This window comes from Thalassophryne amazonica, chromosome 4, assembly GCF_902500255.1.
Source record: "Thalassophryne amazonica chromosome 4, fThaAma1.1, whole genome shotgun sequence".
Classification (NCBI taxonomy): Eukaryota; Metazoa; Chordata; class Actinopteri; order Batrachoidiformes; family Batrachoididae; genus Thalassophryne; species Thalassophryne amazonica.
Window position 1 is genome coordinate 138,417,707 of NC_047106.1, and position 13,609 is coordinate 138,431,315.

Sequence of the window (13,609 nt, forward strand, 5' to 3'; positions counted from 1 at the left end):
CTGAGAATGTCCAGGTTTGATGCACGGTCTGTGAAAGAGGAGAGGGTGAGGTCTCACGCTCGTCAGCACACTTCCTGAGGTACGTTGGATTTTGTGACTAACAGTTATACAGTCAGTAAATGTGGTGTCCCTCACACCTTATTGTATTGAGCTGTATGTTAGTCATGTATCAGCTTCCACTGCGGTGGTGATTTGTGAACGGGATGTTCCATGCCTGCAGGTTGGAAGCTGATCAGTAATCAAGCCAGGAAGTGTTTGCTGTTTGTACACCTTTAAGTGTTCTGTGTGTAGAGTGTGGACTCACATAATGGTTCCTTCTTTCACAGACTCGGTTGTTGCGGCCACCTGGGGGGTGTCGGCGGGGTCCTTGGGTCCGAAACAGCTTCTGGCTCCGGACCGTTAGCGCTGCTGGGAGCGCACCACGCCAGACCGCACTTTTTATTATTATTATGGTCACTGTTATGTATTAAATTCAGTTAGCCTTTGAACCGTGCTCTGCTTATTTCATACTGGGTCCTTCAAACGCTGGTCGGTTCTCCGAGCTGCGTCCGACACATAACAGTAGTCTCTGGCCAAACATCACGGACCCAGCGGTAGCAGAGACGGTAACGCGCCGGGAAGGCGGCAGCAGACGTTCAGTGGTTATCCGGATCAGTTGCGGGGCTCTCCGCCCGGAAGGTGCGTGTTTGAGAACCCATTGCTGGATACTAATTTGTGCTCTCTTGCAGCCGTGTCCTGTGTTTGTGCCTTATCCGTGGGTCGTGGTGGAGTGTGACTGGCGACAGCTTCGCGTCGCACTCCGACCGGATAAGAGGCTTAAACGGGAGCTGCAAGAGTGCGTTTGTAATGGGTTCACGCGCACGGCGGAGCTCTGTTAGCACGGGTCGCTGGGCTTCCTGTGCTACAGTCGTAGCCCCGTTTCCCCGGATAAAAGGTAACTACTGCGTCTGTTGTTTCAGTTCCGGCGTTATTTAGTTGAGCACATTTTGGTTGTGTTGCACACAGCTGCGCACGAAGATGCAGCTTGTTTGTTTTTTGTCACCAAAGGGGGTTTTTCATTTTTTAGCACTCTGGTTCCCCCTTGTGGTGACTGAATCACGGTACCGTCAAGCTCTTGAGTAGGAACAGGTGTGTTCCATTTGGTTGAGCTTGACGGTATAACTCACTGATTTGTTTTGTGTTGGTTCATTTTGTGTGGGTGTTTTTTGAGTGGGTTTTTGTGTGGGCTTTTGTTTTTTTTTGTTGTCCACTGTTTGTCTGGGGGGGTGATCCTGCAGCCTTTGTTACACAAAAAAAAAGAGACGGGGACCCAAACAACTGTGTGTTGGTCTGTTTTTTTTTCTTTTGTTTCTTTTTGTTTCCCCCCTCCCCGGGGTTAGATGGAACGGTCCCCTGGGGGGTGATGGGGTGGTATTTGGGTTTTTTTTTCTTTTTGTTTTTTATGCCCTCTCTTCTCCTCTGACTCCAGCCGGGGGTGCCGTAGTGTCGGCATTGCTGGAGGGGTGCAGTTAGGTTGTACTGGGCGTTTCCCAGGTGGCCTCTGCACCCGGGAGGGGGGGGGGGGGGGGGGTTTGGGGTTTTTGTTTTGTTTTTTCCTCCCCCAGTTTCCACCCTCAGGGTTTGACTGTGGTGTCCTCTGGGGGGGAAAGGGCGTTAGGTCCATCTAGCCGTGGGCGGCCGGGGCTGGGTCCATTGGTCGTGTGGGGAGGCGTCTCCTGGGGTTGACGAGTGGTCCTCTGGGGGGCGCTGGTAGTCCCCGTGGGTGACGGTGGATCCCAGAGGGACCTCGGCCGTGGTTATTACTCCTGGAGCTGGCGGGTGGCCCTCTGGGGGTGTTGGTCCCTGCGTGTCGTTTGGGGGAGGAGGGGGGGGTCTTTTGGCATTTTTGTTTGTGTGTTTACATGTGGGTTGTTTTTCTTTTCTCCCCTTCCCTGGGGTTTGATGGAACGGTCCTCTGGGGGGGGGGGGGTGTTTTAGTATTTTTGTTTGTAGGTTTGGGTTGTTTTTCCTTTCTCCCCTTCCCTGGGGTTTGATGGGACAGTCCCCTGGGGAGGGGGGGGGGGATGTTTTGGTTGTTTTGTTTTTGACTAATCACACGTTTGGTTAAAGGCTGACCGCACAGGTGTAGGAACTCCTGGCCACACCTGTGCTAAGACTGTCAGAAACAAAGGCAAAGATGCAGCCAGTTCAACCAGTCTGTTGGAGGACTAACGCGGACGTGGTTTCCAGCCATGGTCCCTGGAGGGGGGTGTTTCTCCTGGGCCAGGTGTGTGTGGTCGCCGGGAGGCTTCCCGTGAGGGTGGGGTACTGTTGTATGGCTGGGGGGGCCTGGCTGCCGGTTTGTTTGCCTTTTGTGTTTCCTCCCAGGTGGCATGCATTTGGGACTGAGTGGCTGTGTTGCTGAGGCTGTTAGGACTTCACCCTGATCACCTGCGACTCGTCAGGACTCACAGCTGAGGTGCATCTGGAGGGATTGGAGTATGTTGGCATTTAAGACTGAGGTGCCCAGTGTGCATTTGCCAGAGACTCGACCTTGTGACCAGACGGGTGAGATCGTCGTCTTGGGAGCCATCTCATCAGCAGCGGACGCTGAGAATGTCCAGGTTTGATGCACGGTCTGTGAAAGAGGAGAGGGTGAGGTCTCACGCTCGTCAGCACACTTCCTGAGGTACGTTGGATTTTGTGACTAACAGTTATACAGTCAGTAAATGTGGTGTCCCTCACACCTTATTGTATTGAGCTGTATGTTAGTCATGTATCAGCTTCCACTGCGGTGGTGATTTGTGAACGGGATGTTCCATGCCTGCAGGTTGGAAGCTGATCAGTAATCAAGCCAGGAAGTGTTTGCTGTTTGTACACCTTTAAGTGTTCTGTGTGTAGAGTGTGGACTCACATAATGGTTCCTTCTTTCACAGACTCGGTTGTTGCGGCCACCTGGGGGGTGTCGGCGGGGTCCTTGGGTCCGAAACAGCTTCTGGCTCCGGACCGTTAGCGCTGCTGGGAGCGCACCACGCCAGACCGCACTTTTTATTATTATTATGGTCACTGTTATGTATTAAATTCAGTTAGCCTTTGAACCGTGCTCTGCTTATTTCATACTGGGTCCTTCAAACGCTGGTCGGTTCTCCGAGCTGCGTCCGACACATAACAATTGTCCCTTTGATCACTTTGGGTGAAGAGAGTCGGTCTCAGACGAGATGCTGTGGTCCCAAATGATGCATGCGCAGTGAAGGCAGGCAGACCAATTTTTAGGGTGGGACCGTTCAGTCTGCGACCCCGGATCTGGATTGGCAGACGTCAGAAATCTCTGATTGCTCTTGTTTATTTATTTGTCTGTCTGTTGGCAGGATTATGTCAAAACTACTGCACAGATTTTGACAAAATTTTCACCACAGACAGATAATAGGGCATGGAAGACTCCATTAAATTTTGGAGGTGAGCCAGATCCAGATTCTGGATTAAGTATACTTTATACAGGCTTTGAAGGATTACGTCAAAACTACTTCACGGATTCTCACCAAATTTTCACCACAGATACATATTAGGCCATGGAAGACTCCAGTGAATTTTGGAGGTGAGCCAGATCTGGATTGGCAGATGTCAGAAATCTCTGATTGCTCTTGTTTTGGCTACTGGTGTTTCACTTTGAGTCTGTACAGTGGATCCAGATGTGGATTTGTCACAGGTTGTGGGGTTAGGGTGGACTTTGAACACATCCCTAATTAACACACATTCATCACATAGCTACTGTAAAATATGCAAGCAACAAAGAGTGTGATTTACATCAGATAATTATTAAAGGAGTCGTATTGTACCACATCTATTTTTAATCTACTTTTTACAGTTTCATGTGTTTGAGTTTTTATGTTGAACCTCAAAGTCCCCCATGAGGGCACTCAAATACATTCCCCTGCTGCAGACATCATTTAGGTCTGACAGTTTGTTTCAGACCTCTGGAACATATGAAATAAAAATAATCCCAATATGCTTTAACTTGACCTCAGATTATCGAATGACCTCACCAACTGGAATATCAATATATTCCAAAAGCAGAGATTAAAACTGATGTGCAAAGTGAAAATGCCCATTTTACCAGTTTGTTTTATACTTTACTGAGCTGCTAAATAAATGTTAAAGCACACTTTGTAGCATTTGTTCATTAGGCTTTACTAAGTAGGAGTATAAAACAAAAAATTGCAATATCGCAATCCCTAATGACATCACAAATTTCACGATGATCGTTTGACATTGAAAAAATAACATGTTGCAGTCTGATGAGTGCCTGTTTGGTTTCACTTCCCACTGGTAACTCACCGTCAGGTAGACACTGGAGGGTGTGTCATTGAGTGGCAGTTGGAGGGGCGTGTCCTTGTTGTAGAGGGTAGAGAATCTGCTGGGCCAAGGTGATGGGATTGACTGACTGTCACCCAGGAACCAATATGCTTCAAAGATCTTGGCCAGGTCTTCTGCCAGGCAGCTGCAGTTATACACCACCATGCCCAGCTCCTTCACCTGTCAGGGCACCGAGCACAACACTCATGTCCTCCTTTACACTCTGCTCCAGCTTTAAGTAAGGCTAAAGTTACCACAAAATAACTAAAACAATGTTCTTCTTTTTGCACTATTTCAGGAAAGTATCAATTTTCAGTCTTTGACCGGGAAGTTGTTTCTTTCCCTTTAATATTATTTTTATTTTTGGAACTTTGCCCTTCATTTTGTAAATGTCCTCAGACGGGGATATTATGTACAAATCTAAATTACAAATAACACAAACAACTGCAAAATGTTTATGTCAAGGGAAACACCTCACACCAAATCAAATCAAATCAATTTTATTTATATAGCGCCAAATCACAACAAACAGTTGCCCCAAGGTGCTTTATATTGTAAGGCAAAGCCATACAATAATTACGGAAAAACCCCAACGGTCAAAATGACCCCCTGTGAGCAAGCACTTGGCAACAGTGGGAAGGAAAAACTCCCTTTTAACAGGAAGAAACCTCCAGCAGAACCAGGCTCAGGGAGGGGCAGTCTCCTGCTGGGACTGGTTGGAGCTGAGGGAGAGAATCAGGAAGGGGGGGAGGGGAGCAGAGATCAATCACTAATGATTAAATGCAGAGTGGTGCATACAGAGCAAAAAGAGAAAGAAACACTCAGTGCATCATGGGAACCCCCCAGCAGTCTAAGTCTATAGCAGCATAACTAAGGGATGGTTCAGGGTCACCTGATCCAGCCCTAACTATAAGCTTTAGCAAAAAGGAAAGTTTTAAGCCTAATCTTAAGTAGAGAGGGTTATTAATTATGCAAAGTTTCTATAAAAAGCTGGATGGCTGTTTTGGTCACAGTCATGAAGTTCACAGTAAAATCTGTAACGGTGCGTGCACAAGCGGTGGAATACAACATTTATCCTTCAGTCTCGGATCCAGACGTTAAAACATGAGCCATTATGCACTGTGGCATCTCAGAGAGGTTTCCAAATGATTTTACAAATACGAACATCGTGAAATCAGACCACAGACTAAATCTGATGGGCGCCAGGAAAACAAAAATAACCCGGAAATGTACGCCACTAGTCACATGACACAAACAACCAAAGGAAGGCCAGCATGGTGCACAAGCATTGTGATTGGCTGTAAACATCAAACAACATTGGCTGTACAGTAAACATCAACATCACAGACAGGAACAACTCTGACAACATTTTGCGTCAACCGATGCTTGATTTTGCAGGAAATTTCCACATTTTCTGCCAAAAATCGGAATGCTAGAAATCTTTCATCACTGTTAGGATCTTATTATCAACAGAATCAGAATCGCTTTTGTTCACAAGTAGCCACAAGAATACAAGGATTAAAATATACAAGTAAAATAAAATGGGCAATAAGAAAAAAAAATGTGTGAAAAAGACAAACAGATTGAAGATGAACATGAGGGTTATGAATTAGTGAGTTTTTTGGCAGGTTAATTTGTTTATCAGTGTGATAGCCTGTGGACAGAAACTGTTCCTCAGTCTGGTTGTTTTGATGTACAGAGCTCTGTATCGCTGACCAGAGGGGAGGAGTTTAAATACAGTGTGTCCAGGGTGTGAGGGGTCTGCAGAGATGTTACCAGCTGGACCGGTATAAGTCCTGGATTTTTTCTGCAGACCTGACAGTTGGTTGAAGTCTCTGCCTGTCATGTTTGGAGGCAGACGGAAATCAAACGGGGATGGAGATGCACAGAACAGACTGTCTGATGGATGTGTAAAAGATGATGAGGAGTTCTTGGGGCAGGTTGAACTTACTGAGCTGTCTGAGGAACTACATCCTCTGCTGTGCCTTTTTCCTGATGGAGTTTATGTGGGAGGTCCATTTCAGATCACGGGAGATGGTAGATCCCATGAAACGGAAAGTGTCCACAGTAGGCACAGTGTTGCTGAGGATGGTGGCCAGGGGGGTTCCTCCTGAAGTCTACTATCATCTCCACAGTCTTGAGCAGGTTCAACTCCAGTAAAACTCATCACCACCAATGACGGTGGTGATGAGTTTAACAGAGGGGTTCCATGAGGTGCCCCTGAGGGGCGCCAGTGCTAATTGTATGTGTGCTGAATGTGATGCTCACCAGCCTCACCTGCTGTGTCCTGTCTGTTAGGAAGTTGGAGATCCACTGACAGGTGGGAGCTGGCACAGAGAGGTTGGAGAGTTTTTTGTGGACATTGTCGGGGATGATGATGTTGAACGCCAAGCTGAAGCCCATGAACAGGATCCTCACATACATCTCTGCAGAGTCCAGGTGCTGCAGGATGTAATGCAGTCCGATGTTGACTGCATCTTCAACTGACCTGCTTGCCCGGTAGGCAAACTGCAGGGGTCCAGCAAATGGTCCTGTGATGTCCTTCAGGTGGCTCAACACCAGCCATTCAAAATACTTCATGACTACAGATGTCAGGGCGATGGGTCTGTAGTCATTTAGTCTTGTTGTGGAGGGTTTCTTTAGGACTGGGATAATAATGAAGCCTTTGAAGCAGGAGGGGACCTCATACAGCTCCAGATATCTGTTGAAGATCCAGGTGAAGATGGACGCCAGCTTATCAGCGCATGCTCTCAGACATGAGGGGGAGACACAATCAGGTCCTGGAGTGTTTCTGATCTTTTGTTTGCGAATGTGCTGGCATACTTCCTCTTCACAGATCATTAGTGCAAGTGGTGTTGCAAGGGGGGGAAGGGGTGTCTGGGGGCAGGTAGTCCATTGTTTTTGGGATGGGTGAGGATGTGTGAGAGGGTCCCTTTCAGTCAGGAGTTCTCCACAGATTGGGGGATGGTCTGCTGTAGTTGGTGGCATGCTGAAGGCGTCTCCACACTGTTGCAGGATCACTGGCTGAGAATTGTTTTTCAGCCTGTCAGAGTAGCTCCTCTTTGCTACTCTGACCTCCTTTCTTAGCAAGTTTCTGGTCTGCTTGTACAGGAGCCTGTTTCCAATTCTGTAGGCCTCCTCCTTGGTTTGATGGAGCTGCCTCAGTTTCTCAGTAAACCAAGGTTCGTTGTTGATGTATGTGCACAAGGTTTTGGGCTGCACACAGGTCCTCACAAAAACTGATGTAAGATGTCACAGTGTCACAAAGTCCATGAATGTCTGTAGATGCAGCTTCAAAGACACTCCAGTCTGTGCAGTCAAAACAGGCCTGTAGCGCCTGCCTTGACACATCTGTTCACTTCTTCACCGTATTCACTACAGGCTTCGCAGATTTTAATTTCTGCCTGCAAGTGAGATCAGACAGTGATCAAAGAGCCCCAAAGCTGCATAGAGAACAGAGCGGTATCAAGTTGGATGGTCAGGAATTGTAGGACATAAATGCACAGCTCGTACAAACAGCTCTGGTTTTTAGAAGGCTTTACTGTGGTGGATACCAGAGGTTGGTACACGAGTAAGCAGTCCAGAAAAAACAGCAGTACAAAAAACATAAGGAAAATGGGGTGGTCGAGGCAACAGGCTGGAGGTCAGGTACACACTATGAAGCAGGCAGAAATACGAACACAGGAACAGAGCTAGAATGAAGGCACAAGGCACAACAAACTGACGAGGGACAAACACACCCTGTGAGCTTATATAACCCCAGAAACAGATGTGCATGGAAAGCACCAGAACCAGGGCGTGGCCAGAGAGCGAGAGAGAGAGAAACACCCATCACCAAGAACCAAGAGAGAGACAAGAGAAACAGAGACAGACAGATCCAAGCAGAAAAAATGGCAAGCGAATAAACAAACCAAAACCAATGAAATGCGAAAATAACTAACAGAACAAAAGTACAAAATAAAACAGAAAACCAAACCAAAACTCAAACCCTGACAAGTGGTACGCATCCTTTATTGTTGTTAAAATCCCCCATAATGATGAACAGGGAGTCTGGATACTTTCTCTCCTTGTCTATGATCTGGTCACTGAGCTGCTGCTGTGCCTTCATTACGCACGCTTGTGGTGGAATATATTGCTGACTAGCATGAACGAGGACAACTCCCACGGTGAATAGAATGGGCGACAGTTTATGAAAAATGTTTCCAGCTGAGGGCTGCACGTCTTCTTCAACACTGTGACATCTGTATACCAATCTTCATTTACAGTATATAAAAACATGTTCCACCTCCTCTTGTTTTCCCAGCTCCATTACATGGTCCACGCGCAGCAGCTGGAAGCCGGGCAGGTGCAGAGCACTGTCGGGGATATGTTCACTGAGCCAGATTTCAGTGAAACACAATGCGGCAGATCTCCCAAACTATGAGATTTTCCTGTTGAGGAGCAGCAATTCATCTGTCTTATTCAACAGAGAGCGTATGTTGGTGAGGCAGATACATGGGAGCGTCGTACACAGCCTACACACTATTATTATTATCATCAGTATTATTGTTATTATTATTATTACTTCTATTTTGTCATTTGATTTTTTTTTTTTATGGGCCCCAATAGATATGTGTTTTCTTGTCATCCATGTATTTTTAACATATTTACAATTATGTTATGTACTTACATTAAACTTACTAAATAAAATAACGCATATACGTACACAGACGCCACTTCGCATTTAATATCAAATCAAATCAATCAACAAACAGTTGCCCCGAGGCACTTATACAGACGATGATTTACCACCCCCTGCTGGAATGGCATGTGAGTCCAGAATGCAATTATCAACCTTGATTGCTCAGTGTTGTTAGCTAATACCGTAAAATATTAAACCTATCAATGTTACATTTTGGCAGCGTTCATCCTTGACCCAAAATACATAGGCATACCAAACGGCAAATGTCGGCTCCCCCAGTTTGTCCATGATCAAAGTTATACACACACACACACACACACACACACACACACACACCACTTCACTTTTAATATACAACCCTGGCAAAAATTATGGAATCACCGGCCTCGGAGGATGTTCATTCAGTTGTTTAATTTTGTAGAAAAAAAGCAGATCACAGACATGACACAAAACTAAAGTCATTTCAAATGGCAACTTTCTGGCTTTAAGAAACACTATAAGAAATCAGGAAAAAAAAATTGTGGCAGTCAGTAACGGTTACTTTTTTAGACCAAGCAGAGGAAAAAAAGTATGGAATCACTCAATTCTGAGGAAAAAATTATGGAATCATGAAAAACAAAAGAATGCTCCAACACATCACTAGTATTTTGTTGCACCACCTCTGGCTTTTATAACAGCTTGCAGTCTCTGAGGCATGGACTTAATGAGTGACAAACAGTACTCTTCATCAATCTGGCTCCAACTTTCTCTGATTGCTGTTGCCAGATCAGCTTTGCAGGTTGGAGCCTTGTCATGGACCATTTTCTTCAACTTCCACCAAAGATTTTTAATTGGATTAAGATCCGGACTATTTGCAGGCCATGACATTGACCCTATGTGTCTTTTTGCAAGGAATGTTTTCACAGCTTTGCTCTATGGCAAGATGCATTATCATCTTGAAAAATGATTTCATCATCCCCCAACATCCTTTCAATTGATGGGATAAGAAAAGTGTCCAAAATATCAACGTAAACTTGTGCATTTATTGATGATGTAATGACATCCATCTCCCCAGTGCCTTTACCTGACATGCAGCCCCATATCATCAATGACTTTGGAAATTTACATGTTCTCTTCAAGCAGTCATCTTTATAAATCTCATTGGAACGGCACCAAACAAAAGTTCCAGCATCATCACCTTGCCCAATGCAGATTCAAGATTCATCACTGAATATGACTTTCATCCAGTCATCCACAGTCCACGATTGCTTTTCCTTAGCCAATTGTAACCTTGTTTTTTTCTTTTTAGGTGTTAATGATGGCTTTCGTTTAGAGTGGTCCATATTTTTTTCCCTCTGCTTGGTCTAAAAAAGTAAGTTTGTGTCATGTCTGTGATCTGCTTTTTTTCTACAAAATTAAACAACTGAATGAACATCCTCCGAGGCCAGTGATTCCATAATTATTGCCAGGGGTTGTATTGTGGCAAGCTGTGAGGAAAAACAAAAACAGAGCTAGAGCTTTTCATCTTTTCTGCATTCTGCCCCAAGCAGGTGCTTCATTTTAATACACCCACAAACAGAAACAGTGAAGGAAGACATCAAACGCACTACACTTTTCCCACATGGTAATGGCAACTAAACTGACTAAACCAACTGAACTACAAAAACACAATAACTCAATAACACTGACAACACTGTTAAACTAATATGAGCCACAATAACAACATTTAAAACCCTTAAACCACAAACTCCCATGGTGCACTGCAGCATAACATTCATTGTTCACTGTTGTTTGATAGTATCCTTAATTTATGCAAAAATATTAACCCTATCAATTTTCCGTTTTCGCAGCGTCCATCCTTGACCCAAAATACATAAGCATACCAAACAGCTCTCCCCAGTTTCTCCATGATCAAAGACATATCTACGCTCGCATACACGTACACCGAGGTTACTTGGCTATTATAATATAGACGATGTGGCACAGAATTGTGTTTCTGTTGTAAAAGAAATGAGCAACTCATGCAGGAGTTCTTCTGCTTTAACAGGTTTTATTGATGCCACACAGGCTTTGGACATTGTTCATCACTGGGCATTTATATTTTGGGAAGTATTTAGCTCCTGACCCACAGCAAAAAAGTTTTGGGATTCAATTCCACCCATGCCCAGTTCGTTTCTGTGTGGAGTTAGGATGTTCGCCCTGTGGGCTTCCTCCAGGCACATGTATAGTAGGGATGACTGTCTCTGCCCCTGACCAAGGGAGCGCCTCCGGGTTTGGATTTGGCCCTCGGACTCTGGCTGCCCATTGCTCATTGTGGTTGGCCTGTGTCTGACTTTAATTAAGATGGTTCAATGCGGCAGCCACATTTCATTGTACAGTGACAATAAAGGTCCTTCTTCTTGTAAGCTCAGGAAAGAGGGACGTGGTGGGGTGCCCCATTAGATTTTAAATCATGCACACTGGCATGTTCAGCAGTTCATACAGGTGAAATTGGAGAACTGTGTTTTGACAGTTTAATGTGGGAAATGGGGTGAAGCATGGCAGGTGACCATCTCCAGGCTTTGTGGCTTTGTAGACCACATGGTGGTTTTCAGTGAAAGCAGTGCTGGTTTTCAGCAGCTTCTGAATATATGCTGTAAGTGAGTTATGACTTATTAGATTATGACTTGCAAAACAAAGATGATAAAATATCAAATATTTTCTGATTTGAATTTATCTGGACAGCGGCTCAGCACTTGTGAAATCAAATATCTTGGATATGACATTCAAAAGAAATGTCTGGTGATATTTTTTGGAGTGCTTCATTGTGTATGCTCAGAACAACATGCCATGAAGAAAATTAAATTAGATCACAGACATCAAATCAGCTCTATTTAGGGCACATTGTACCCAGTCTGTACTGTTCGTACACAGACGCTAGCTTTTCCATAATATACCAGAAACAAAGCTGTTAGCAAGTAGCTACACCAGGAAGTGATATCACCACGCTAACCTCAGCGAAATGTCTTGTAAATAAGTTCAGAGATGTTACTAGGTTCCAAAAAACAGCATTTTCAGTTTTAGAAGTGTTTATTTCTCGCTAGTTTTTATATAATATATGAGAAACATGTATATAAACACACAAAACGAAGAGGTTTTGAAGAGACCAGTGACTGACGTCACTGTGCAGGGAATCCCACGGGTCACGGGATTCCTGTGGGATTCCCATCCGCCCTTTTCAGGTTTCAAATCCTGCAAAACCTCGGAGAGGTCACTGCTCTGCGAGATCTCAGTAATCTTGAGAACTGCACTGAGACGCTCTGATCAGGCTGCACTTTAACCGCTGCACACGGACAACACCATTAACATTGCAACATAAAACTATTTTTATATTGTGCCTAAAACTCTCATGAATATATTATCTGGGTTTATAGATGTTGTTATGGCGTTTATTTTATGTAAACATGCGAGAATCACAGGCTGTCTCTCCGTTATTTTCAATGGGAGCTGCTGTGAGCTACGCTCGCTTCCTGATCATGTCGTTCTGGGGGAAAGTGAAGTTTGCTCTTTAACGTCTTGATTATTGTTCTTTACAACACTGTTTGTCCTCTTTGTTCCAGACTAATATATATAATATGTCTGAAATTCAGTTTGCGTTTATTAAATTCCACACAGATTAAACGTAGCAGACATGGATTATTTGTTATAATTGTTTTAGCAAGTTTTCAGGGTATCATGCAGTAGTCTCTTATTAACGGGATGAAAAGCATAAAAAAAAAATTACATTTTTGTAGTATAATATTCAATTACAATTGTCATCATGTGGATTCTCTATGTTGTTTTGACTGCAGCGACTCTCTGGTGCGCAAGGGATTGTGGGATACATGAAAACCCTGGAAGGGATTCCTATGGGATGGGAGTCAACTTTACTATTTATCATGTGATTGGGATGGTACAGGATAAAAAGTTCACGGGAGCAGATGGGAGTGGGACCCAAGGTTTTAGGCAGCGAGCTGTCCTGCCATCATTTGGGCGGTCAATTTTTGAAAAAGAGAGCCGCAAAAAAATAGTGTGTGGCTTTGGTTAAAGCTGTCTAAAATTAGGACATGGTCCGATCGCTGCAGCCATCTGTCTGTGTGTGTGTGTGTGTGTGTGTGTGTGTGTGTGTGTGTGTGTGTGTGTGTGTGTGTGTGTGTGTGTGTGTGTGTGTGTGTGAGAGAGAGAGTCGGCTGGCTGCGAAGAGAGGGGTGTATGAACCACTTCAGTCACTGCATGGAGAACGCGCACGGAGCACAGAGTGAAGCAACACGATAAGAAAAGAAACAAAACTGTGGCGCTGCCTTTATTTTTCTCTGGACTGTTCTGATGATACGTCCTGTTCTGAAAATTCTGAAATGTTCAAACCACGCTGAATATGCACAGCTATTGGATAACCTCCCGCTGCTCTGGGGGTTAGTAAGGTTAGACCTTACTTGTGTGAAGTGCCTTGAAGCAACACTGTTGTGATCTGGCGCTATATAAATGAAAATAAATTGAAATTGAAATCTTATTTCTTGCCTCCTATCAGTGCTAGAAGTCCCACTAAGGTAGGGAACAACTTTTCCAACTTTAGTTAGGCATTGTGTAATTTGAGTTGTT

General features: G+C 44.6%; 1 protein-coding gene across 1 annotated transcript in view; it reads right to left on the reverse strand.

The window, feature by feature from the left end:
- pld3 (phospholipase D family, member 3) overlaps positions 1-13,609 on the reverse strand; it is a 144,759-nt gene that overhangs the window by 22,151 nt on the left and 108,999 nt on the right. The window contains exon 11 of the mRNA XM_034168862.1: positions 4,315-4,512. Within this exon, the coding sequence (XP_034024753.1) occupies positions 4,315-4,512 (198 nt within the window). The remainder of the gene's footprint in view (positions 1-4,314; positions 4,513-13,609) is intronic.